At 41.6% G+C, this 23,934-nt stretch overlaps 2 protein-coding genes across 4 annotated transcripts in view; one reads left to right on the plus strand and one right to left on the minus strand.

Moving 5' to 3' along the window:
• Positions 1 to 10,770, plus strand: part of LOC115373471 (filamin A interacting protein 1-like) — an 82,398-nt gene extending 71,628 nt beyond the window's left edge. For both annotated transcript variants that reach the window (XM_030071890.1, XM_030071898.1), the window contains 2 exons: positions 339 to 3,165; positions 9,887 to 10,770. In XM_030071890.1, the coding sequence (XP_029927750.1) occupies positions 339 to 3,165; positions 9,887 to 10,099 (3,040 nt within the window). In that variant the 3' untranslated portion in view covers positions 10,100 to 10,770. The remainder of the gene's footprint in view (positions 1 to 338; positions 3,166 to 9,886) is intronic.
• Positions 10,771 to 11,436: 666 nt separating this feature from the next.
• On the minus strand, positions 11,437 to 23,246 carry ect2l (epithelial cell transforming 2 like). Of its 2 annotated transcripts, none has more exons than XM_030071910.1 (21): positions 22,776 to 23,246; positions 21,141 to 21,253; positions 20,852 to 21,014; positions 20,215 to 20,470; positions 19,505 to 19,721; positions 19,059 to 19,194; positions 18,715 to 18,880; positions 17,604 to 17,732; positions 17,413 to 17,505; positions 16,934 to 17,137; positions 16,748 to 16,851; positions 16,532 to 16,675; positions 16,283 to 16,399; positions 15,680 to 15,789; positions 15,158 to 15,305; positions 14,823 to 14,896; positions 13,971 to 14,127; positions 12,904 to 12,969; positions 12,680 to 12,768; positions 11,884 to 12,056; positions 11,437 to 11,742 (listed from the first exon to the last, which is right to left on the minus strand). In XM_030071910.1, exons 1-21 carry the CDS (start codon positions 22,935 to 22,937, stop codon positions 11,609 to 11,611), a joined length of 2,955 nt encoding a protein of 984 aa, XP_029927770.1. In that variant the 5' UTR covers positions 22,938 to 23,246; the 3' UTR covers positions 11,437 to 11,608. The 2 variants fall into 2 exon arrangements, with proteins under 2 accessions (XP_029927770.1, XP_029927776.1); XM_030071916.1 differs by having other exon boundaries at positions 16,283 to 16,369; positions 22,776 to 23,245.
• Between the last annotated feature and the right edge of the window lie 688 nt (positions 23,247 to 23,934).

A 23,934-nucleotide genomic window follows, 5' to 3' on the forward strand; every position in this document is an offset into this window, starting at 1 on the left:
TTTATGATGTGTTAAATTTTCCATTGCATAAAGCCTTTAGTTCTCTCAGAAATGTAGGGAAAATAACCCTGTTTATGGTGTGTCAGTCCTTGGAGAAGTGGGCCTGATGGGAAATGACAGTGGAGGTGTAGAGTATCTTAAGCATCCAAGTTGCTACTCTAAATGCATTTGCAAAAAATAATTTAAATGATTAATGTATTATGTAAAATTAGAAATAGTGAACAAGTGACAAATGTGATTAAAATGAAAACAAATTTTGTGAAAATGTATTGTCAATTTGCTAATGCCATGCACTTCCATGTCATGCAAATGATTTTTTTCTTCTCCTTTTCTTATAGATTGAAGTTGTTGATTGATCAGGAAAAGGCCTACCAAGAACGAAAGGAGGAAGAGAACAACAAAAAGGTCACAGGCCTGAAGGAGGAACTGACAAAACTGAAGTCATTTGCCTTGATGGTTGTAGATGAACAGCAGCGCCTCACTGAACAGCTGAACCAACAAACTGTTAAGGTCCAGGAGCTGAGTGCCAGCGCTTCACAAGTCCAGGAGGAGCTGAGCTCCGCCAATGCCCGTCTGCAGGAAGAGGAGCATAAAGTCTTTCGCTTGGAGACTGAGCTGCGTGACCAAGCCGGTCGATACCACCAGGAACAAGAGGCCATGACTGCCAAATTGACCAGTGAAGATGCCCAGAACAGGCAGCTGCGCCAGAAAATGTCCACTCTCAGTAGGCAGCTTGATGAACTAGAGGAGACCAACAAAACTCTACGTAGAGCTGAGGAGGAACTGCAGGAACTGAGAGACAAAATTAGTCGTGGTGAGTGTGGAAACTCCAGTCTCATGTCTGAGGTTGAAGAGTTACGGAAAAGGGTGCTTGAAATGGAGGGAAAGGATGAAGAGTTGATCAGGATGGAGGACCAGTGCAGGGACCTCAACAAGAAACTGGAGAAAGAGGCTAGCCAAAGCCGGAGCCTGAAGGCTGAAGTTGATAAACTCAACCACAGAATTATGGACTTAGAAAAACTAGAGGATGCTTTTAGCAAGAGCAAACAGGAATGCAGCTCACTCAAAAGCAACCTTGAGAAGGAGAGGACTGTATCAAAGGTTTTATCCAGTGAGCTAGATGTCTTGAAAGTCAGGGTCAAAGAACTGGAGGCCGCTGAAAGCCAGTTGGCAAAGACAGAGCTGACACTGAAGGAAGATCTTACCAAGTTAAAGACACTGACAGTCATGCTGGTGGATGAAAGGAAGACAATGGCAGAAAAGCTAAAGCAGATGGAGAACAAGGTTCAGAACAGCACTGGTAAACTTCAGGCTGAACAGGACAAAGTTACATCAGTCACAGAGAAGCTAATTGAAGAGAGCAAGAAAGCACTGAGGTCAAAGGCTGAACTGGAGGAGAAAATGTGCAGTGCTACCAAGGACAGGGATGACCTGAAAGCCAAATTGAGGGCTGAAGAAGAAAAGAGTAAAGACTTGGAGTCTAAGCTCAGTATGATGAAGAAACGGCTGCAATCACTAGAGACCATTGAAAGAGAATACCTGAGGAACAAAGCTAAAGAGGAACACATCAAAACACCCATTGCCAACCGCTTCCAACAGGAGGACAACAAAGTCAAGGACTTGACACAGGAGGTGGAGCGCCTTCGCCGCAAACTTAAAGACATGAAAGTTGTGGAAGGCGATCTCCTGAAGAATGAGGAGTTAGAGTCACTGGAGAAAAGATTCTCCAATGAACAGGAGAGAGCCAGGGCCTTGATGGAGGAGCTGGAGATATCCAGGAAAGAACTCTCAAAGTACCAACTGGCTGAAAAGAAAGAGTGCAGCCAAGAGCATGTCCTTTATAAACGTTTGAGGGAAGAGGAGGCAAAGTCAAGTCATTTGACAAGAGAAGTAGCAGCTCTCAAAGAGAAGATCCATGAATACATGGGAACAGAAGAGTCAATTTGCCGCATGAAAAATGACCATTCTACACTGCAAAGAAAACTGACCCAGCAGGAAGTCAGAAACAAAGAACTCGCCAGGGAAATGGAGACTCTCACTCGTGAGCTTGAGAGGTACAGACGCTTTAGCAAAAGCCTCCGTCCTGGCATGAATGGAAGACGCTTTTCAGACCTTCATGTTTCCACCAAGGAAGTCCAGACAGAGCCACCTGACCTCCTGCCACCCAACTGTCAGACCATGCCACCACTGGAACGAGCTGTGGTGAACGGAAAACTGTACGATGAGAGCGAATCTGAGGATAACGCAAATTACAGTAACGAGCTTCAGCTCTCAAAATGCAGCCCTACGCTCATCAATAATGTTAACAACCTAAACAACAACATGAGAAGAGCCCGAGTCCCGTTCCTCAAGAACAAAGAGAGCCCCCATCAGGTGAATGGTAAAGTGCAACCACGGCAGAATGGCAACCACGGCGATGTGGTGTTGACCCACAGTCCTGGGCAGCCTCTGCACATCAAAGTGACTCCTGACCATGGACACAACACAGCCATGCTAGAAATCACTAGCCCAACCACAGAAAACACCCAGTCATTCACCAGCACCGCTGTGATACCCACAAGCGGAGGCCCCCCCAAACAGAGAATTACCATCATCCAGAATGCATCCATATCCCCCACTGCAAAATCTGTTTCCCCCACAACAAAGTCTAAAGGTTCCCCAATGTCTGATGGACCATGTTCCCCTGATCGGGCCTTATCACCCTTCACTATGTCCACTTACTCCAGAGCGATGACCCCCGACTCTTCTGGCTCTGTGACACCCGACAGAGCGATGTCACCGATACAAATTGTGTCGGTGACAACAGGCACCCCGGACCGGTCCCTCTCCACAGAGCCGGTAGAAGTTGTGGGAGGTCACGCCATCTTCCGCGTGACCCCTGAAAGGCAGAGCAGCTGGCAGGTCCAGAGGTCCAACAGCTCAGGGCCAAATGTCATCACCACAGAGGACAACAAAATTCACATTCACTTAGGGAGCCCCTTCATTCAGAGCATCAGCAGTCCAACACAAACGCTGAGTCCATGCCACACACCTGGGCTCCAGGAGCAGAGGACTCAAGTGCTGTCCAATTGCAGTGCCCCTGCTGCCAAAGGCAACAGCAAAATCACAAGTAGCATCATGATAAAGCCCACCTCCACCCCTATCCAAAGGCCATCACAAATTACAGTAAGTAATGTCTATGATTGACCCGATACCCCCCAAAACCCTTCATCCCATCCTTTGTTTATGAATCCCTCCCATTAGATCCAATAGAACTTTTGCCCATTTAACTGCCCTGAGTGCCTTGGCGTTATACCCTGATGCATTTAAATGTCTGTTTTACTGGATTTATAAATAGAGAGCTTACACAGGGGTTTGGATGTTTAACTTACTTTGGTTTGTTTAGTTCTGTTTGATATGTTCAAACATAAGTTTGCATGAGAAACAATATCATTTGAAAGCACTAGAAAATTTGACAGTACACCAGGTTTTAACTTATGTGCACTTACTGTATACTCAATGGTAAATTTGCCATGTAGTCAGACTAATCACACTGATGTATCATATCAGTTCTTTTTACACTTCATATTACACATCTTGCATTTTGATTAAGTTGTTTGATTTTCTGAATATTAAAGTGTGCAAAAAGGAAGTGTTATGTTTTAGTTTGTCATCCATGCTTGCCTATTTCATTTATTCACTAAACCCAGCATGTTTTGAATGTTTAAAATTAAAAATAATCTGAGGAATATATCAGATTGAAATCAGTTGTTTGATTTGATTTTGGTGCATGTTCAGTAATGTCTTAACACCTGAAAATTGAATTCAGTGTTATTATGTTACAGGCTTTTGTATAGTCATAAAAGGTTATCAATCACTTGTCCAGATTTGAAAGAAAAAAAAAAAACTGTTAAAAATAACACTTTGTTAGATCCAATTAAATGATACCCAAGTAGAGGAGTTGTCTGAAAACCCTTTGTGCTCATATGCTGCTTTTACAAGAAAACAAGAGAGAAAAGCCTAGGGATTCTGACATGTGTTTGCTTGCTTGAGTTAAAATCATAGGCTGATGTCATAGTTTCTCCTTACATCTAGAGCACAGAAACCCAGTGACCGAGAGTGAAAACCAGCATGATTTGAACTTGGAGTTCTCTTAAATGATACAATGGAAACTCTGCTCCAATCCCTTAAACCGTAGAGTGGTGCTCCTAACAGAAAGCTGCTGTTGGATAAAAACCTTGTATTTCCCCAAAAACGCAAGCTTTTGTGGAATTACACAGTCGTTCTTCTCCAACAGACATTCATTTATTCTTGTAATATGGTTACAATCATGCATTATTGAAATATGGATACAATTTAATGAAAAAAGACCATGAAAATTTTCATGGCATTATTTATTTATTTTTTTTTTAAATCTGCAATTATGTTTTTGCTTGAATGATTTAGTTTATTGGGTATGAATTTAATCTGCACTAGAGCAAACTGATCCTCATTAATCAGTAGACATAAGTGATGCATTAGCAGACAAAATCACTTTATCTGCCTTGGGATGTATGTCACAGGAGAATTCAAACAACAGAATATTTAATGCCTGATCCAAATCAAGAAGACTTAGCCAGGTGATCCCTTCTTCTGCTTCTGAGAAAAACACTCAACATGATATTAGTCACTAAAATTCTGTACTTGTTTTAATGTTAGCAAAGCTGCCATATAGACATTCTGTTTTAAGCTTAGGGCAGTAACATAAGGTTGTTCTTGTCTCTGATAGTGGAGGACAACTTCTTGTATTTTTTTTTTTTTTTTTTTTTTTTTACTTGTTTATTGCTTTATTCTCATCGGAGCACCTTTTGCCAAGAAACATTCAAATATATTTTTAAAACCTTTGTGTCACCTTTTGCCCGTTACTTGGAGCCCTGCCCATGGACAGTGCTCAAAAAATTGTCTCAAGTATCAGCACCCAAGGACACAACCTAGGCCATAAAAATTCACTTGAGACGATCTGTTATAACATGTGGATACGAAAACCACCTCTGTATTCTTTGATAGGCCAACCACACTGTTCTCTGAGCAGTAGGATCCCACTTAGCAAGCTATTTAATGGGCAGTAACCTAAAACTCTTGTTTTATTTTGCTTTCTCCATTGAATCATCTCCTTTGACATGACTCACCGGCCTGAATTATGGGTGTTTCTCCATGTATATGCATTCTTTTAAATGTGGTTTTATGAGCCCACATTGGAAAAGTGACCACATATGTGCGTTTTGTTTAAATTTAATCTTGACTGAAGGTCAGTGCAAGACGACGGGGGATGGAGACAGGAAGGGAAGAAGAGAAGGGAGGTGGGATAGGAGGAAAGGGGGTAGGAAGGGGGGTTGATCCCATCAATTACAGTACAATGATAAATGTCATGACTTAATGAAGCTAATAAAAAGTAACAAAAATACTGAAAAAAAAACCCATCTTATTGTGAGTTTAGCAGGTTTTTAGTAGGGTTTTAGCAGAGTTTTAGTTTTGGCATCTGCATGAGTGTAAGTTAGAATAAGACTAAATATTACTTGCATATAAACTATAATAGTCATACAACAATAATGATAGCTGTCCATTGCATTGTATCACTATTTAACCGACTTTAGGTAGCTTTCAAAGCCCGGCTGTGGAACAAGTCGGTACGTATATTTCTGGGGATTATGTGTGCTTGTTTACAGACACTTTGCCAGGCCTACGTCACTGTTGGTACTGAGGATCAAATGAGGAAAATACAAGCTGAACCAGCAGCACTCATGAAGCATGAAGAAATGTGCATAATGAAATATTTAAGTGACGCAGAAGTTGATCAACTTACACTAATTCTGAATAGATTTTGAAATGCCCCTTTATCAGCTCTTAGGAAAGGAGTGGTTGATTGGTTGAGATGGACATCAGGTAGACAGACAAGCCTCCCCTTACTAAGCAGTGAGCAACTCTCCATAAAACTGCTTAACAGAGCTATGCACATCCTCAGTATCAGTTAGATAGAGCAAAGCAATCCGTGCAAAAAAAGCAGAGTTGCTTCCACTGAACAAACCACACATCCAAAAGTATGCATGCACACACACATGCACACACACACACAACTCAGTGTCACTACAAGCAGATGATTAAATCAAGCATTAAATTGATTGAGTGGGAAGGAATGCAGCTGGAGAAACCGGATCCAAAGTAGTCTGGCCGCAATAAAATGATGCAGGGCCTAAACAAGATGCTATTCATTAGACCAGTACTTGAGCCCATTGAGCAGCTGAGATTGCTGTCTGCGACCTCAATTACCCCCTGACTCACACTTTACTCACTCCAGCTTACTGAGGGCCAAATTCATAAACTATACTCATGTAGCCCAGCCAAGGAAGACAGCCCACCACACTTTATCCCGGCCAGAAAGATAAATGTGGATCAAATGACACTACGAGCCAAAGAGGATTTCACTGAATACTTGCCTCTGTATACTGAGGACTACAGTCTTATCATACTCAATATACAGTATTATACCTTGTTGCTGGGAAACTATAGGTTTGTGGTGGAAATGTAAAGAAAAATCTACCAAATCATGATACTGGAATTTTACATCAACCTGGTGTCTATTCAGTCCAGCCAAGAATGTCTAATTACCGCACTGCATCCTTGCCAGAAAGATAAGTTTTGTATTAAGTGTCACATTGCAGGCGAAAGCGGATTTCCTCCACAATGATAATAATCACAAAAGAATTTGCACACCTTGACCGACAGGCTCAATAACGCCATGCTGGGACAATAAATGGTTTGGAGGGGTGCTAGTTAGGCTTTCTCTAAACAAAGGCCTTTATGTTGCGTGTGAGTGTGAGAGGATATGCACTATGAGAGTAGCCTCTCTCCCACCGCAACACAAGCACCAAAACAAACCTTGTGTTTGGTTACTATGGAGACAACCGCGCCGGTATTGCAGAGGAAGTGCTTAGTCGAACTCCTGCTGTACTGCTGATATACGAGAGAACAAAGCAGCACATTAAGGCTCACTCCATGTAAAATCAACAACGCTCCCGTGACGTGGAGCCCACACAAGATTTTCTGGCCCATTACCTCTGTTAAAGCGTAGGCTCTACTTACTCAGAAATTTATATCCCATATGTATATTTAAGGATATGGTTCACTGCAGATTTTAAGGTTAATTCTTGAAACCTCAAGCCACATATAAAATATGGCCGAGCTTTTTCGGGGGAAACTCAAAGTCACACCGGTTGCCGAGTGGTTCGGTGTTTGGGGACAGTGGTGTGATGAAACTGATGGCAATGCAGAAGCGTTTCAGTTTCACTCTGAACACATTTAAAGTAGATCTGGGGAAAAAGCATTGTTTGACACAGAAGTGTTTCCTTTGTAACTGAGATAAGAGGCATGGCAGGGTAAAAGCAAATGAAACACACATTTATTTCATTCATTCGGAACCGGAGCAGAGGACAAAAATCATTTGAAATCACTGAATGATCTTATTTTGTTCAGTCTACCAACTTTGATTCCTACAACAAAGAAATCTTGAATTACTGCCTGTGATAAACCCCTATGGGCAAAATGTCACAGATGTCTGTGTTGCAACATGGTTTCCATTACATGTACAGATATAGTCATTACCACATGCTGCAGTTATATAAATTGAAATTGGTTATAGCCACTTACAGGGATAAGCTGAAGTATGGTGAAAGGGCCTCTTGTCGCTGCATATTACAAAACATAATTCCCTTTTTCAGAAGTAGGTGCTGGGTAAATGGAAGAACAGTCAATGGGGGGAAAAAGGTGCCAATCACATCCTTTGATATCTTTGAACAGAATAATTGCATCCTGGCTATTACCACAGCATGGAGATTAATTTAGTCTGTTTTCATCCAAGCGTGTTGAAGCAGGCGAACTATGAGACTGCAAAAGAGCAAAGAAGCTCAGATGTGACGACACTGTTGCTCTGTCCTGACTCTACAATGATTTATACATCACATCAGTCAGAGAAACACAGAGACAAAACATAAATGAGCACAGTCTAAACTAAAACACACAAAACCGAACACAAACACAAAAAAGTTTATGTTCTTGAAATGTCCTTCATTCTCATGAAGGAAGAAAAGCAACAATTTCTGAAAAGGAACAAGGTCTTAGAAACATGAAGAACATTAGATTAGCTTCAGCATTACATTAGAGTGAGCGTGGTTACATACATGCTGCATAATTGCTTTTACAAATTACAGTCTGAGCTGAATGTCCTTATTCATATTTGGGAAAAAAAGGAGCACTGCAAACAAATGTGGAATGTACATGGGGAAAGAGGTAACCTGGGTTAGTGTTAGTGGGATATGATGTCTATTTATCTGAGTATCCAAGAATGTTGGCGTGTATGTAAACACTTTATGAGGTGACTGCACAGTAAGCTGAGCAGTGAGCTATTTGAGAATATGAAAACTCTGATGTTAACTCCCATGAGAGAGATTTCCCAGGATAGTGTTTTTAAATTGTGATGCAAAAATAGCCTGTTGCCACTTGGACTTTTAAATTAACAGAGAAAACTGAGGATGTATTAGGAGTGACATTCAAAACGCCGATCCACTTCAATTACAATTCCATTACGAAACCAAGATTTCTCAAAAGTCACCGTATTTACATGGTACATACAGTAAAAGCTTAGTTGGAACAAAAAGTCTCCTCTGCAGGATTTGACTCATTCATGATGTGATGTGTCTTTTTCAGATTCTACCAGCTACTATTCACCTAAAACTTCATGTAACTGCACAGAAATCTTTTTGAACCAAGGCACTAAAAGGCAAAATTCATAGCATCTCATCACCAGCTACTGCACTGTTTTCTTTATGTATACTTTTCTAAAAAGTCAGTGGGGCCAAAGTGCAGCAGTAGCAGAACAACATGCAGAGAAAGAAACATGCAGCTAAACTTTCACAGTGTTGCTGTGCTGTTCATAAAGTAGCATTTGGTATCACCTAGTGGCCAGTTTCAGTATTATAGCAATGCTGCACTGAGCTACTGTAAGCTACTGTAAACCCAGGCCAACAGAGATTATTTAAACTTCACTGCACTAACATTGCTAAGATTTTGGAGATTGATTCCAAATCAAGCTTACTGTTCAAAATCCATCTTGCATTCATGGCTATTCTAAATTGCTTTGTGTAAACACTTCTACAAAAAGGGATGTTGACGTTATTGATGATCTTCTAAAATGTGAATAATTTCCTAACTGGTTGCCAGCAGAGATCAGACTGCGCCTGCTGGGTGTAAAATTTAAAAAATCTGAATGGCTTGAAACATACTGAGTTTTCTGTAGCCTTGTAACAATCTCTTAAACCCTACTGTGGAAATTGCTGCAAGCCACTGAATTAGGTGTAAATCTTGAGCGTATTAAGCCACACCCAAGGGCGCGGGAAGGGTGGTGCTGAGGGTGCTGCAGCACCCCCTGCTGAGGAGGGGTGGAATAAATGTCAAATTAATTTTACCACATTTCAAAGTCATTTTCTTTTGAAAATGACTTGATTGTGGCAGTCACTTAGGGTGTGGACAGGAGAAAGTAAAACGTGTATTAATCTACTGCACCTAATGCAAGGAAAACGAAAAACATGTAAAACTGCAGAGGGGCAATCACACCGAGACACATCAGGCGGCACCATCAGTCGGCACCCCCCCCCCCCCCCCCCCCCACCACCACCACCACCACCACCACCATACGCAGCACCCCCTGGCAAAAAGTAGTTCCCGCGCGCATGGCCACACCTGTATCCAATCACCAATTTTTCTTCACTTTTGGGTCTTTTCTTAATTTCCCAGATGAAGTGGATTAAGAAATAAAAATAGATAGCAAAAATCATTTTTTTTGTCTGTTTTTCCACTGTTTTTCTCCCTTCTCCAGATACCTATAGAAGCATTCCGACGACCGGGACCTACAAGAATCCCCAAACCTAAAGGCTACAGCTCCCCAAAAGGGACAAACAGCACGGTAGCCAACCTGCGACCGCAGAGCAAGGTGCAGCCGCCACAGGGCGCTCTGCCCGGCGGGAAAGATGGGACTACCCCAACGCCTGCAGCCAACAACAACCCAAACCTCGTCAACCGCAGACTCTGATAGATGTCAAAGGGATACTTTGATAGTTTGAGTTCATTTTATTTTTTTTGCCACTTTATGGGACAAAAATGTAAGATTATCTTTAACTGGAGGAAAACTACATCCAAATCCAAACTGTCAAATGTATCGCTTTACTTTTTGTTGCATCTTTCGCAATGGAAGATAATTCAGTAGATTTTGAATCCTCATCTACGGTGCTATGAGGACGGCAAAGTGCAACTCCTTTTGTATTCATTTCATGTTCAATGTATATACACTGTATTGCTGTAAAAATTATCATACAAACCTTTTAACCTTTTAGTAAATAGTCGCCATGCCCATTTGTCTCCAGCTCGCTGCCACTGATTTGTGTGAATGTAGTCACTGTGATTGGGAAAAAATTAACAAGCTGTAGTCATGACAACCACTAGAGTAATAAATGTTGTTGAAAGAATGTTTACTTGTATTGTGAGTATCTGTATTGATCATCGATTACTGTATCTGCTGCAAGCGCCAGTTAACGATACAGCCATTTTATCCAATTCTGTGAATGGAATACATGGATATTTTTTAATAAGTTGGCAATAATGTACATACAGGTATGTTACTGATGTGTTGTAATGAAGCTTCTTTAGTGATAATCTTTCAAATGTAACTTTTGTGTTATTTTTTTGGTTATCAATAAAGACTTTTTATACCTTGCAAAGGATTAATGGCTCATCTGACTGAGATGAATAAACTGTAAAGCCAAGATGGCAAATCAGGCCATGGTGACTCCTTGTATTTAAACTGTATCCTGTTGACTGTCTTTTTATCTATATATCTAAAATCCAAATGCAATTTAACTCACAACAGTTATACTCAACAAATGCATTATGATGACAAAAAGTGGTGATAATTAACATGACTAACACTGACAGTATGCTATATGGCAGTTTCGACAGTAACTGCTAAATTTTAGCCATTTAGCCAGTTTTAGACATAACAATTTGGAAAGTAACCGGATAGGCCATGATGGGCAACATTTCAAGATTTTGTTTTGGATATAAAGATGGATATCTAGTCTCATATCCTGATAGATCTAATATTGATACAATTCCCAGCCTTCTAAATCATTTCAGAAATCTTCAACTCTGTATCTATTCTGGTCTTGTCCAAAATTCATGCAGCAAAAAAAAAAAAAAAAAAAAAAACATCACTATGTAACAAACCCTGCATGTGGTTGATTTACAATTCATCTCACTTGCTTGACAGTAAAGTTGCGTAGTATATGTATCCTGTTACGTTACATAATAAAAATGATATATTCTGACTGCACACACTTTTTAGGGGAATACTTTTAGCATACAACGAGAAAGTCAGACAGACATTTTAATAGTGGCAGATGTGCTACAAATAAAAATGTAGCATAGAAGACAATTTGTGTTGGAAACAAATTCCTGGAAACACATTTCCTGAACTTTGTAATTTTTCACAGCAAAGAGCCGTCCAAACCTCCCCTTGTGTTTTTGGTGTGAGGCCACACTCCTGTCACTGCTGTCCCGTCGCAGCAGTGTTTATGGCTGAACGCAGTGCGCAGAGGAACCGCTCTTTATCCTCTTCTGTCTCTGTGGCGCAGACCCAGGAGCGACACGGCCCCTCCAGGACAAAGGCATGACACACATCTGGTACCAGACACATGATTTATTTGTTACTTTCATTATTAATAAGGATTATAAAGAAAAGATTTATGCAGTGGGGAAGATAAGAAACATGAGGGAGAAAAGCATTCATTTTCAATTACCAAAGTGTGTGTTTGCACTTACAGCGCGTGTGTGTGATCTCTCTGACAGCCAGGCTGCCAACAGCTACAGAGGCCAGGAAAGCGTGTGTGCTCTGGTTAGTGAGCATGAACGGTGTGTGACACACACTCCTCTGCGTCAAGACCAGAGCATCGGTGAACAGGAACAAGCCCACGTCTGACACCTGTTCATAGGTCCTGATCTCACACACACACACACACACACACACGAATATGCACAATAAGGGCAGTACTTCAGTAAAAGTTGCAATTTTTTAAAAAAGTATTATATGATGAAAATCCACAATTGTATATGATCTGATAAATTATACAGTAGCTATGTTGAGGCATTCTTCTGTAGGGGCAATACATCTCTCGTTTTCAGTGACATAAATGACAATTACATGAAATTAAAGGAAACACAAATTTACTATTCACAATGCTGGAAATTTATTTATTTAAGAATATGTCTAAAATTGAGTCTAAACATGAGCTTCGTCAATTTCGGAGACAAAACCAGCTGGTGTGTGTGCATTTGGGACGTGGGAAAGTTGCATTTTTAAATACAATTTTTACAGCTGTTTGTTTTCCTCTCTCTTAGCGCCCGGATGGGTGGTGTTTGCCACACGGGGCAATGTAATCAGTGCCTGGTCTATTATGAAGAAAGACCTGAAGGTCAATTTATTATACTTCCCAGTGAAGGATAGATTCCCTGATACTGTGTGAATTGTCCTGATGTGGAAAGCCCCGCCCACCTAGCAGTCCAAGCAGATTAAATCAAACACCGCCTGACTGACCCAGTTCCAACATGTTGTTGTTACCTCAGAGAGTCTGGGATGTCTTCATTAGGGCTCCGGAGCAAAGCAGCATCCTGAGTCATTATCAGCTGCCTGTTTCCTTCACACAGGTGCTATGCATACACACACACACACACACACACACACACACACACACACACAGGTTTACATACAATTTTGAGAGTCAGTTGGAGAAAGCTGAAAACTATGAGACAAATGGAGACAAAGAGAGAGAGGGAGAGTTTTACCGGACAGCCGTGGATCATTTGTTGAGTTTCCTCCATCACTCTGTCTCTCTCTGAGTTTTTCTTCAACTGAATCAGAGGAGAGGACACTTTATTTTGTATGTGTTAGAACAATGGCTCTCAACCTGTTCTTTTTTTTTTTTGGTGTCAAGGACTTCCCAAATTGATACACATCAGGCCATGAATCTGCATTTGATAACATGTATTCTCACGGATCTCCAGCTCCATCCAACTCTCTATACTGTAGACCGGCAGATTAACAGAGGGGAGTGAAACCTATGAACAGTCAATCTAATACACTCTCTCATTGGACTCATTTCTAGTCAATGAAATTAAAATGGTCAACATTTTTCTGGAGACCCTCTGGAACCCCTTCAAGGACGTCTGGGGTTCCCGGGACCCCAGATTGATGACCACTGTGTTAAAGTGTGTGTGTGGGTGCATGTGTTTTATATGGAGAAATCACAGCACCACACAAATAATCTGCATATCATTTCATTTGTGCTTAGTGTTTTACACACAGTGGAGCTACAGCACTTAAGTGCTCACTGCAATGTTTCTGCATACCTAATACATACTGTGCACTGAATTCTTTGCTCCTGTGCAAGACAACTTGGTCCAGTAACCTATAATTATCACCAGTTTGAACTACTGGAACATAATGACCTGCTACACATGTCTGGAAAAGGAGTTTCCAGGAGAATGTAACAGTTTTTATGTTTTGCAATAAATTTAAAAAAGTCTACTCCTTTGCATTTTTGGTTGGCTTGCAGGTTGGCTACATTATATTTGGGTTATATGTGGATTTTGCAGAAACTGTGCCGGGTTGCTTCTGAGTCACCAGGGTTTATGGGAAATGTGGCTAAAATGCCATGTAGGAGAAAAACAATATTACTGGTGTGAGATAGAGGCTACCAATCATCTTGATCATGGTTTTATTTCTTTGCAGCAATTATACCAAAGTGTCCCAATTAATTAGCTGATGAGTCTACAGTCTGTGACTCTGGCAAACACTGGGGTTCATTTCGTCTGTTAACACTCCTATAATGCTGGTGGTATGTGTATGGTACCTTCTGTATGAACTCTCTGTATTGCCGCAGTGTGTTGAGGGCGGAGGAGAGGTGTGTATGGTCAGGGTGACCGGGGTGTGTGTGTAAGGCCAGAGCTTGGAGCAGAGTCACATACTCCTGAATCCGCCACACGGGGCACAGCAGCAGCTCCTGCAGGCTTCAAACACACAGACATGCACACAAACATGCCTTTACATGTGGAAATGATATCATAAATTATATGTCATGATTACATCTTTATTCTGTATTTGTAGATATATTTTATTATACATATAGTCTACACAGGTTTTTAAAGGTAGAGGGTTTATAGATATTCTAAAGATATATTTGGTATACATACTTTTATTATTTTAGGGTATGCAAAGGTTAACAATATATATTTTTCTCTTCTAGTGTTGATAGATATATTGACAGTAGGTTGATAGTTTCCTAATGTGGGATCAATTAAGTACATCCATCTATCTAGCTTTCCCTTCATCCATCCTTCCACTGGAGTCAAAGATATATATTTGAAGGAGCCTTGAAAGGATATTGATAATCTGGGAAGCAATAAATACATAACATTAAATACATAAATACTTTCCATGAACTATAATCATAACCTTTTGTAGACCTAAAATAAACTGTGTGACACATTTTCTGTGTGTTTTCAAAGACTATGTGAGAAATATGGTTGGAATTAGGATTTTTTTTTCAGTGCATTATTTATAGAATATGCACTAACGCCAAAACATCTATAACACAAAACTTATGCAGGCAAACCTGTGCAAAAACTAAGCAAATAAATTATAATACTGAATTATGTGTGTGTGTGTGTGTGTGTGTGTGTGTGTGTGTTCTGACGCAGGTTACCTCAGCATGTGTGTTGGAAGAGTTCTGTCTGCTCTCTTCAAGAAAGCCCGGAATGCAGGGTTTGTCTCCCTACACTGCCCCACACACACACACACACACACACACACACACACACACACACACACACACTATTCAAACTATTTAAAAAATGGACATTATTCATACATTTATGATTAGATCAAGAGTGCATGTTTGATTTCTAGAAAAAGAAGCACCGACCTTTGCAGCCATTTTTCTCACTGAGATGAGCTCATTCCCACAACACACACACACACACACACACACACACACACACACACACACTTTCGATGTAAAAGCAGAACAGAATTTCTTACCATGTCGATGGTGTGGAGAGCAGTGGGGTAATTGTTGAGGTAGTTGGTGTAGACTTTGAGTTTTGAGCACAGCCTTACACACACATCTCCGATACACTGCTCTGCACCCCACTGCTCCAGCCTGGCCTCCAGTTCTGTCTGAAATACCCTGAAAAAAACACACACACACACACACACACACACACACACACACACACACACACACACTTAAATCACTGACATCCACACTGACAGGCTGAGATAAACAACACTATGTTGACAGTGCTTATGGATAAAGAGAAAACCTGGATGCAGACACACACACACACACACACACACAGAAAGTTTGCTATTGACCATGTGTTTATATGTATTTGTGTTCACAGTGTATGTGTGCATGTGTATTTGAGTGTTCAAGTTTATATCAGTGTGCCAAGTACACACATATAAAAATCTGTTTGCATGTGGATTATAGCATGCACGGAGCTCCAGTTGAGTTGTGTGTGTGTGTGTGTGTGTGTGTGTGTGTGTGTGTGTGTTCACTTGTTGAGCTGCAGTATTTGCTTGACAGGACTGAGGACTATGTGGATGTGTGCGAAGCTGAGGATGACTCTGTTGGAGTTCAGAGCCGCTGAGAGAGGCTCATGGTAAACCTGTGAGAGGGGAAACGTGATGAGGAAACTTTTATTCACAGGCAAGAACAAACACAACAAACCCACCAGACAGGATGACTGAGGAAAAGTTTTATTTTCAGTCATGATTACTATCAAAGGCAGAACTAGCAGCTACCTTATTGCCATAATTGAGTGATGTTTTTTTTTCCAGTACATAATTTACAGTCTGTATGTGGAAGTTAGATAGAGCTGACATTTGTCAAGGACTGCAAAAGGATTGTCCACTTGAAATAACAAATTAAATCTTCACTTTGACACCAGGTTATCATAATTACAATTACAGATGCCATATTTTTAACATCTATGTCTAGCTTTCCAAGGATTTATATGTGCAGACACTTAAACTTAAGATGAATTGCTGATTGGTCCAACAGCCTAATAACTGTTGGTTTGATTCAGAGGCTGAATCACTCAATCAGCAATCAATAAGCCCAGCCAATGATGAAGTCAGGAACCTGTAGGTATACTGTACCTTTAGCACAGCGCCCAGTCTGCCCAGATACTGAGCCTCACTGTGATGCAGCTCTCTGGCTACTGCACCTCTCCAGTCTAACACTGTCTGAACAAAGAGAGAGAGAGAGAGAGAGATCTGGCTAGTCTATAAGACAAATTCTGGTTTTCTCTTATGTATGTGCACATATATTGGCACATAGTAACTGTAAGTCACAATTAGGGCTGTGTAAAACTGTATCACTGTGGTTTGGCGATTTAAAACACATACCTGTGTTAGTTCAGGTATGGTGCTATGGTATCTCTGGGAGCAACTGGGACTCGGTCCTCCTCCTCTTTCCTCTCCCTCCTCTCCTCCCTCCTTCTCCTTGTTCCATCCAGCCAGGAAGTCACAGAGGAACTCCAAAGGTCTGGACTGAGGAAGCAACAGAAACATTTGGTCCTTGGTTCTTGTTCACTGGAAAATCTCCTTTTCCGTTTTGCTCACCTCTTCCTGTCTGGAGAGCGCGGCGAGGCCCTCAGTCAGAGCCTCACACAGATCTTTAGACACACACAGATCCTCAAGGCGGATTCTCTCCCACAGGAAATGACCTGTAGGAGCATGGAGAGGTTGTCCAGACAGTGCAAGAATCACCGTGAAACCTTTTGCTCTACTTTTTGTCTTGTGACCCACCGAGAGCGCGGCCCCTGGCCTGCAGGCTGAACCGCTGCAGCTTCAGGCCCACGAGGCCCCTGAGCTCCCCCAGAGCCTCCTCCATCCACTGGGCCTGCCTGCACCAACCCTGCAATACACCCTCACACATGTACCGCAGTGCTGGGGCCGCTGCCTCCTCACACACACTGTCACACACACTGCCAGCAGACCACTCACTCAGGACTGGAGGAAGGAATAAAGACAGTAATGGTAGACTGATACAGGACGTTCCCGTATAGAAAGGAAGTAGCTTTTATGCAGGATGAATGGAGGAATTTTATACAGAATTAAGATACAGGGTGTAATCTATTTCTACAATGGTTATCAGGCTGAACATTTCTCTCTCTGACTCAGGTATGGGTGAGGTTATAAATATCATTGTTATTACAGAATAACAGAGAAATGTTTAGCTAAATTTTCAGTGCGTGAGTAAAGGTCTTGTGCATCAGTTTACTCACTGTTCTGGAAACCCCCGGTGGCAAGACCCATCGGAGCCTGAACCTCGAGACCGGTCAGATTGGACAGAGTCTGGATCAGATTTACACCTGATGCTGTGGGAGAGGAGAGAGACAGAGAGACTGATGAAGAAACAGCTAAGACAGAGATTAAAGTGGAACTGGAGTCTGCGTGTAAAGCAAATTTTACAAACCAGATGCTGCCAGGGGGGAGAAGATATCCACACCTCCTCCTTCCTCAGTTAGCACGACCCAGCCGCACAGTTTTTCCCAGAAGTCTCTAAGGTCAGGGGTCAGGGCAGTCCTCTCTGATAGGCTACTACCTGTCAAAGGTCAAGAAGTGGATTAATGGACTGCAAGTCAGGTGAAGCAGAGGGAAATCAATACCAGCTCTGCTCCCATATTTAAATAATAATACTCCAATGGCACATTTATGAAAGGTGATAAGTTACTGATTAAATGCAGTAGCATGCTTTTACATTTCCTTTCTGCCAGGCTGACTTCCAAAACGCAATTTTTTAGGCTCTGCACATTTTAACTGTATCTATTGGGATTTGATAGAGTTTCATAAGCCTAAGGGGTCCTAGAATTTTCTTACAGTCGACTATGAAATCTGTAATTTGACGCTCAAGTCTGAAAAACAACAGATTTGTTACTGTTCTTACTGAATATTGTAGTGACAATATCAGCATGCTGTGAGTGATGAACTTAAAGACATGGGCAAAGTTTCCTGATGTTGCTGAATCTTGACTTGAAAGTCACATGGAATGGTATTTTGATGGAGTAGTGTCTCTGAAATTGTTTTTCATTTTTTTATTTTTTATGTTAAGGTAGGACAAAAGGTCAGGAAGAGACTGTTCAAAAAGTCAAAATGCTTTGTGCATAATCTTGATCATAAAAAAAAAAAATCAGATTCTTGAAACTTAAAGAAACCCCACAAGGATGCAATGATGTTGCCTGTGAAAAAATAAAGCAGATCTTCAGGGCAGAACAGGCAAAAAAATTGACAGACTTCCAACACAGCCTTGTGTAACTTTGAAAGTTGAGAGGTTGCAGGTTTTATATGGCAAGGTGGGGAGGTGATTCTTGAAAAATACATAATGGAATTATTGGTTGAACAGTTTATGTACATCAACAGGTTTGCCAGGGAGTTTTCCAGGAAGAAAAAATGAACCTTGGAAAACTTAGGGAATTCTTTGAACAGTGATGTCTCACAGCACCATGAGAGATGTACTTTTTAGTGGAAGACCTAACCTGTCACGGTTTCCTAGAACAGTCCATTCATGGGACTCTGGTCTCTCTTACTGTGAAGCAGACAAATCTCCTCTGTTCCTCCTGGAGCTAGCAGGCCCAGCCTCTGAGCTCTCTGCCCAGAAAGAGCCCTCTCCACCTGGGTTAACAGAGCCGAGAGAGTCCCTCTGTGGTCGTAAAGAACCACCGTCACCTCTGTCCTCACACCACTCAGCACCAACTAGATCGAAAGAAACAAATGGAGTGAACTGTTATGCATTTGTTTCCCCTCCCTAATTCTTCTTTTACTCAACTTTCATTGTACTTTCTGCCTGAATTTCTGCATCAGACCCTCCACTGTCTTCTAGCTCATACAAAAGCCACAAAAGAGACTTAATATTTCTTCTTTTTTCTCTCACCTCATAGGCAGGAATCCTGTTGGACAGCAGCAGTAACAGGGCAGGACTGGAGCGATGGATGTGTGAGTCTGTGTGTACAGATGGAGGTCTATACGTCAAAGAGGACAGCGCTCCACTGGCCTTGCTTGCACTTCCACTGGAGAGGGACATGAGGTTTCAACTCAGACACATTTAAGCCATTAACACAGTTTAAAGACGCTTGTGCCATCCCAGAAAGTAACATTTAAAAAAAAAAAACAGCAACATAGGCCTACTCGAATATTAGTTTTCACTGGAATGAATCTTTCCACTGTATTTGATAATACCATGAAGAGGTAGAAAAAAGGGAAAATCTCTATGCATTTTATGTGATGATCCAGATGTTCAGGTAAATGGAATGTAAGAATGGTGCAGTCATATACTTTGAATGCAATATAGAGCATCAGTAAAACAATTTCCCTGACTACCTGACTGGACTGGAGATTTGGGCTTTCTCCAGGCTCAGAGCGGCACTCATGGATTGTCCCAAGCTGGAAGATCCTCCAGTCCTTGAAGACCAGGAGAGGGAGGGCCAAGAGCTGAATGTTATCCCCGACCTGGGCCTCTCTCTCTGGGTGCTGCCGCTCCGGGTTCCTCTTGGCTGAGCATTGCTGCCCCAGGCTCTTCTGGTCCTCAGAGAAAACTCTTTACATACAAAGAGAAAATACTGCTCAGTAGACAGGCTAAACATCAACATACAACAAAATATTTATCGATCTTTCATAACCATATCTGCTTTACAGGACAGGTACAGTGGAGAGTGAAAGATACCATGTTGCACTCCTAAAGCCTGGTTTTCTCTATCATGGTCGGGGCACTGGATAATCCAAACCCAGTACCCTACACAACCCCATTGCCTTTTTAAGGATCATTTTGCATGGCATTTCTGCTTCATTTTATAACAGGATATAGAGGAAAGACAGTGGGGTGATGATATGACACTAAGTTCATGTGGTGGATTTAAGCCCACAGCACCGCAGATGTAGGGTACACATCTTGGCTGGCTAAATTTGCCACATCAGAAGTGACATTTCTTCTCTCCTTTCTCCCACCTTCCCTTTTCCTTCAGGTCCTCTTTGATGGTCTGCCTGCCTCTCCTCTGCTTTCATCTCTCTCTCTTTCACTCGCCACCACTCACTCTTCTCCTCCTGCAGGCGCTCTCTGATCATCTGTCTGATCCTCCTCTCCTTCTCCCTCTCCTCCTCCTCCTCCGTCGCCCCCAAGCTCTGCTGGTTGAGGGTCCCGTACTGCTCGGCGGCCTCTCGGGGAGTGAGCCAGTCCAGGGCGGAGACGCAGGAGATGTAGTGGTTCTTCCAGGCTCCATACTCCTTTTGTCCTGGGCAGTAAGGCAAGAACCAGCCCTTTTGGATGCACCGGCTGGCCCACAGGCAGTCCTGGGACAGAGCAAGGTGAGGGACTGCTGGTCATTGCTTCCTCGGGGATTACTGATCCCTAAGCATCTACTGCTCAAGACTGGGTGGCACCAATGTGAATTAAGATAATCTAGGATAAGGTGAAGTCAAAGTTAGCAAGTCTTGGTTCAAAATGACCAAATCTGTATTTTAAAAGAATCTGAGCTGCACTGCACCATCTAAATTAAAGCCAGAATTTGTATACATTTCAAAAGGGTTAAAAAATTAAAAGATAAACAAGTGTGTAAACCTGAATAATATAATCCAGGTTTAGACTTGTTGGTGCAACCCAGCCTAAGACCTTTAATCTACATTCGTCCAGAGAAATTCAAATATCTAATAAATGACTGCAAATCTTCTTACCTGCTCTGCTAGGATCCTCCAGTGCCAGCTGACCTGGGCGGCGGCGCAAAGGTCACGAGGGTTCAGGAACGACATCACATACAGAGACAAAAACCTTGGCAGCACGGCCGTAAAGTCCACTCGGGTCACTGGGATTGTTTCAACCAGCCAATCCCTGCAGTACCTGCTCACAGGAGCAAAGGGTTTGAATTATAAATGTGATTACCCTTCCTGAGTTGGAAGACAAATTTCACCCTCTGGGATCCATGATCACATACACCAATTAGCGTTATCGAACACAAACACTTACTTGAGCTGTGACTTGGTGCACCGTGTGAGCAGAGAGTGCAGCAGGTGTTTCCTCTGTCGGTCGGTCCACAGGTCGAACCAGTGCAGGAGCAAGCAGAGCCTCTCCTCAAACAGCTGAGAGCCAACGGGACAACAAACTGGAGACAATCAGTGAAGAATGCATGGAAGGTGCACCTCCTTGCATAACCGTCTGATAACTCTGCCAAAAACTACAGACTGGCTTACAAAAACACCAATCAACACCGTGGGAATGGCAGCTGTCCAAAAAATGTATAACAAGATGAGGGTTTAAATGCAAAGGTCTTGATGGGGCCATCAGTTAGAAGTCTCGTATAATTGGGGTCAAAATCCTGCCTCATTTTTTAATGCATCTTTGGAATGCAGCCACTCCCATGTCACTGTAGATTTTTCCGAAACCAGGAGTTATATTTCACTCATGTCACCTTAGATTTCATTTTTATAAGATCACTTTTCAATCAGGATACATAACATCACTGTTGAGTCAAAACGTTTTATCTCCCGAAGGCATCTTTGAACTAAGACTAACAGCTTTGGTTTCAGATTGACCACCATGCATTTAGAGCTTATCCCTGTTCTTTTAAAAAGGTTGAGGGAGAGGCATGTAACCCCTCAGGTGAAATTGAGAATATTGGAGTTATAAGACTCATACAACAACAGCAACATGATTGATTCTATTTCTAAGAAAGTAGATCCAGGTAATTTTGCTTCTTTATGTATCATGAGCCCTGCTTTCCCCTCACCTTGTGATTATAGTCAGGGAGCTGAGGGAGGAGAGAGGCCAAATGTACTGTGCAGCGAAAGGCACTTGCTAATTGCAATACCAACATTTCTCTTCAAAAAGGCACACGATAACAGCAGAGAAAATCTCCTGTCGTGAATCATTTGTTTTGCTATCCATGTCAATATGTTGGAAAGTAGAAGGACTCCAAATTAATTAGAATTGTATGTCTCCTAGAGAAGAGATATTTGGTTTGCTGTAAAAATTGCCATGGTCATGCAATATTGATATACCCCATATACACTGTGGCTCTGTTAAAAACAAGTTGAGCAACGCTCCTGCAGAGAAAAATAGAGATATGCATAGTTGGATGGGTTAGCGAATAAAAGACTTGTTATTTTTCAGCACTGATTTCTACTTAAGACAGGAATATCAGTGTTGTGGATAACTTTATGACACTCAAAGCTAGTTTTGTATTCCTAAATGTAGCTAAGTGGGGGACTCGGTTTTCTATGCAACCATTTCTACTTAATTTTAGTAGAGGCCTACAAGCATTGCAGAAAGAAATCCTCCTTTCTCTAAAAAAAAATATGCAAAGGTATAATTTCCTCATTTCTTTCATTTTAAGTTGAGTGTGTAAGTGTTTGCCTTTGGCTGTTCATTGCTGTTGTATTTATTTCTCCTGGGTTCTGCTACAACTTTTAGTCAGGCATCCATGAGCACAACGTATCTTAAAGTTCAATTTTATTTTTTGTCAATAATCTTAACCTGACCACTCCTGCCATCTGGTGGCCAGTACTATAAATGTCATGGCTCATGAAAACTGCTCTTAGCAAACCCTCGGGATATTTTTGATATATTTATTTATTTTTCCAGTGTGTCTTTATTATCTCTGACCTGCTGGTTGGACTGCTTGTTGACCAGGGGAGTCCAGGCGCTGAAGCGGGTGTCGGACCTCAGGCTGCGGCCCTGCTGCGGCTCATAGTCTGTCCCGTCCAGCTGCCACCGCTTCACCGAGTGAGGCGCCGACCTGCCCTCCAGGCTCAGGCTCGTCTCCATGGATGATCCTGTTTTACTCACACTTCGGTTTGGATAAAAAAAAAAAAAAAAACAAAAGTCACACTGCCTGTCTACTGCACCCACCTGCTCCTAAAGATGTCCCTAGGTACAACCATTTTCTTTTTGCTGCTGTCTACCCTCTGCTGCCAGTATCCCTAGAGACGCATCAACAAAGCGGAGCGCACATTCCTTCACACACACTCCTCCGGTTTCCCAGCTGCAGATCATTAGTGGCAAAGAAGCTGAGTAAATGACCAGGACAATCATATTTCAGAGAAATATGAAATTTGCTTTCCCCCTTAAAACACCATAAACTCTTGCGAATAAAATAAGTTTTATACTATTATGACAAAAAAAAAAAAAAAAAAATCTAAGTGCCACCACAAAAGCCCTGAGCTGATATATGTTGTGCCATACTCACCATAATATGAAACACAGGTGATGCAAATTAAGTCATTAATTAAGCTGTACCTGTTTAGCAGCTTAGTTAGCCTTTATGTTGTTTGGGTAATGCAGTATCCTTGGGATCAGTCTACCTATTTAATGCATTAATTATAAAATATTTCTATGTGTTTCCTCACAAACCTATACCTCAAAGCATTTAAGCATTATAGCCTGGTGGTTTCAAGAAAAAAAAGCTTTTCCTTATTATTGTGCAAATGTATGCAACAGTATGAGCATAATGAGTTATGTGCCCTAAACAACTTATAGTAATTTATTTACACATGGCCCATTGCTACTACACAGTATTGCCACTGTCTGCTGCTATGCACCATTTTACCTTTTTATCATATGTTTCACTTAATTGCTCTATTTATTACTATTGTCTCAACTGTTTGTCAGTGTCTTATATGTTCTTTAATCAATCAATCTATCAATCAAACTATTTATATAGCATCAAATCACAACAGAAGTTATCTCATGACACTTTACAGGTAGAGCAGTTTCTACTACTTGAAAAGGCTAATAAAGTATTTATTTATTTAACCATTTCCAT

This window comes from Myripristis murdjan, chromosome 2, assembly GCF_902150065.1.
Source record: "Myripristis murdjan chromosome 2, fMyrMur1.1, whole genome shotgun sequence".
NCBI lineage: Eukaryota > Metazoa > Chordata > Actinopteri > Holocentriformes > Holocentridae > Myripristis > Myripristis murdjan.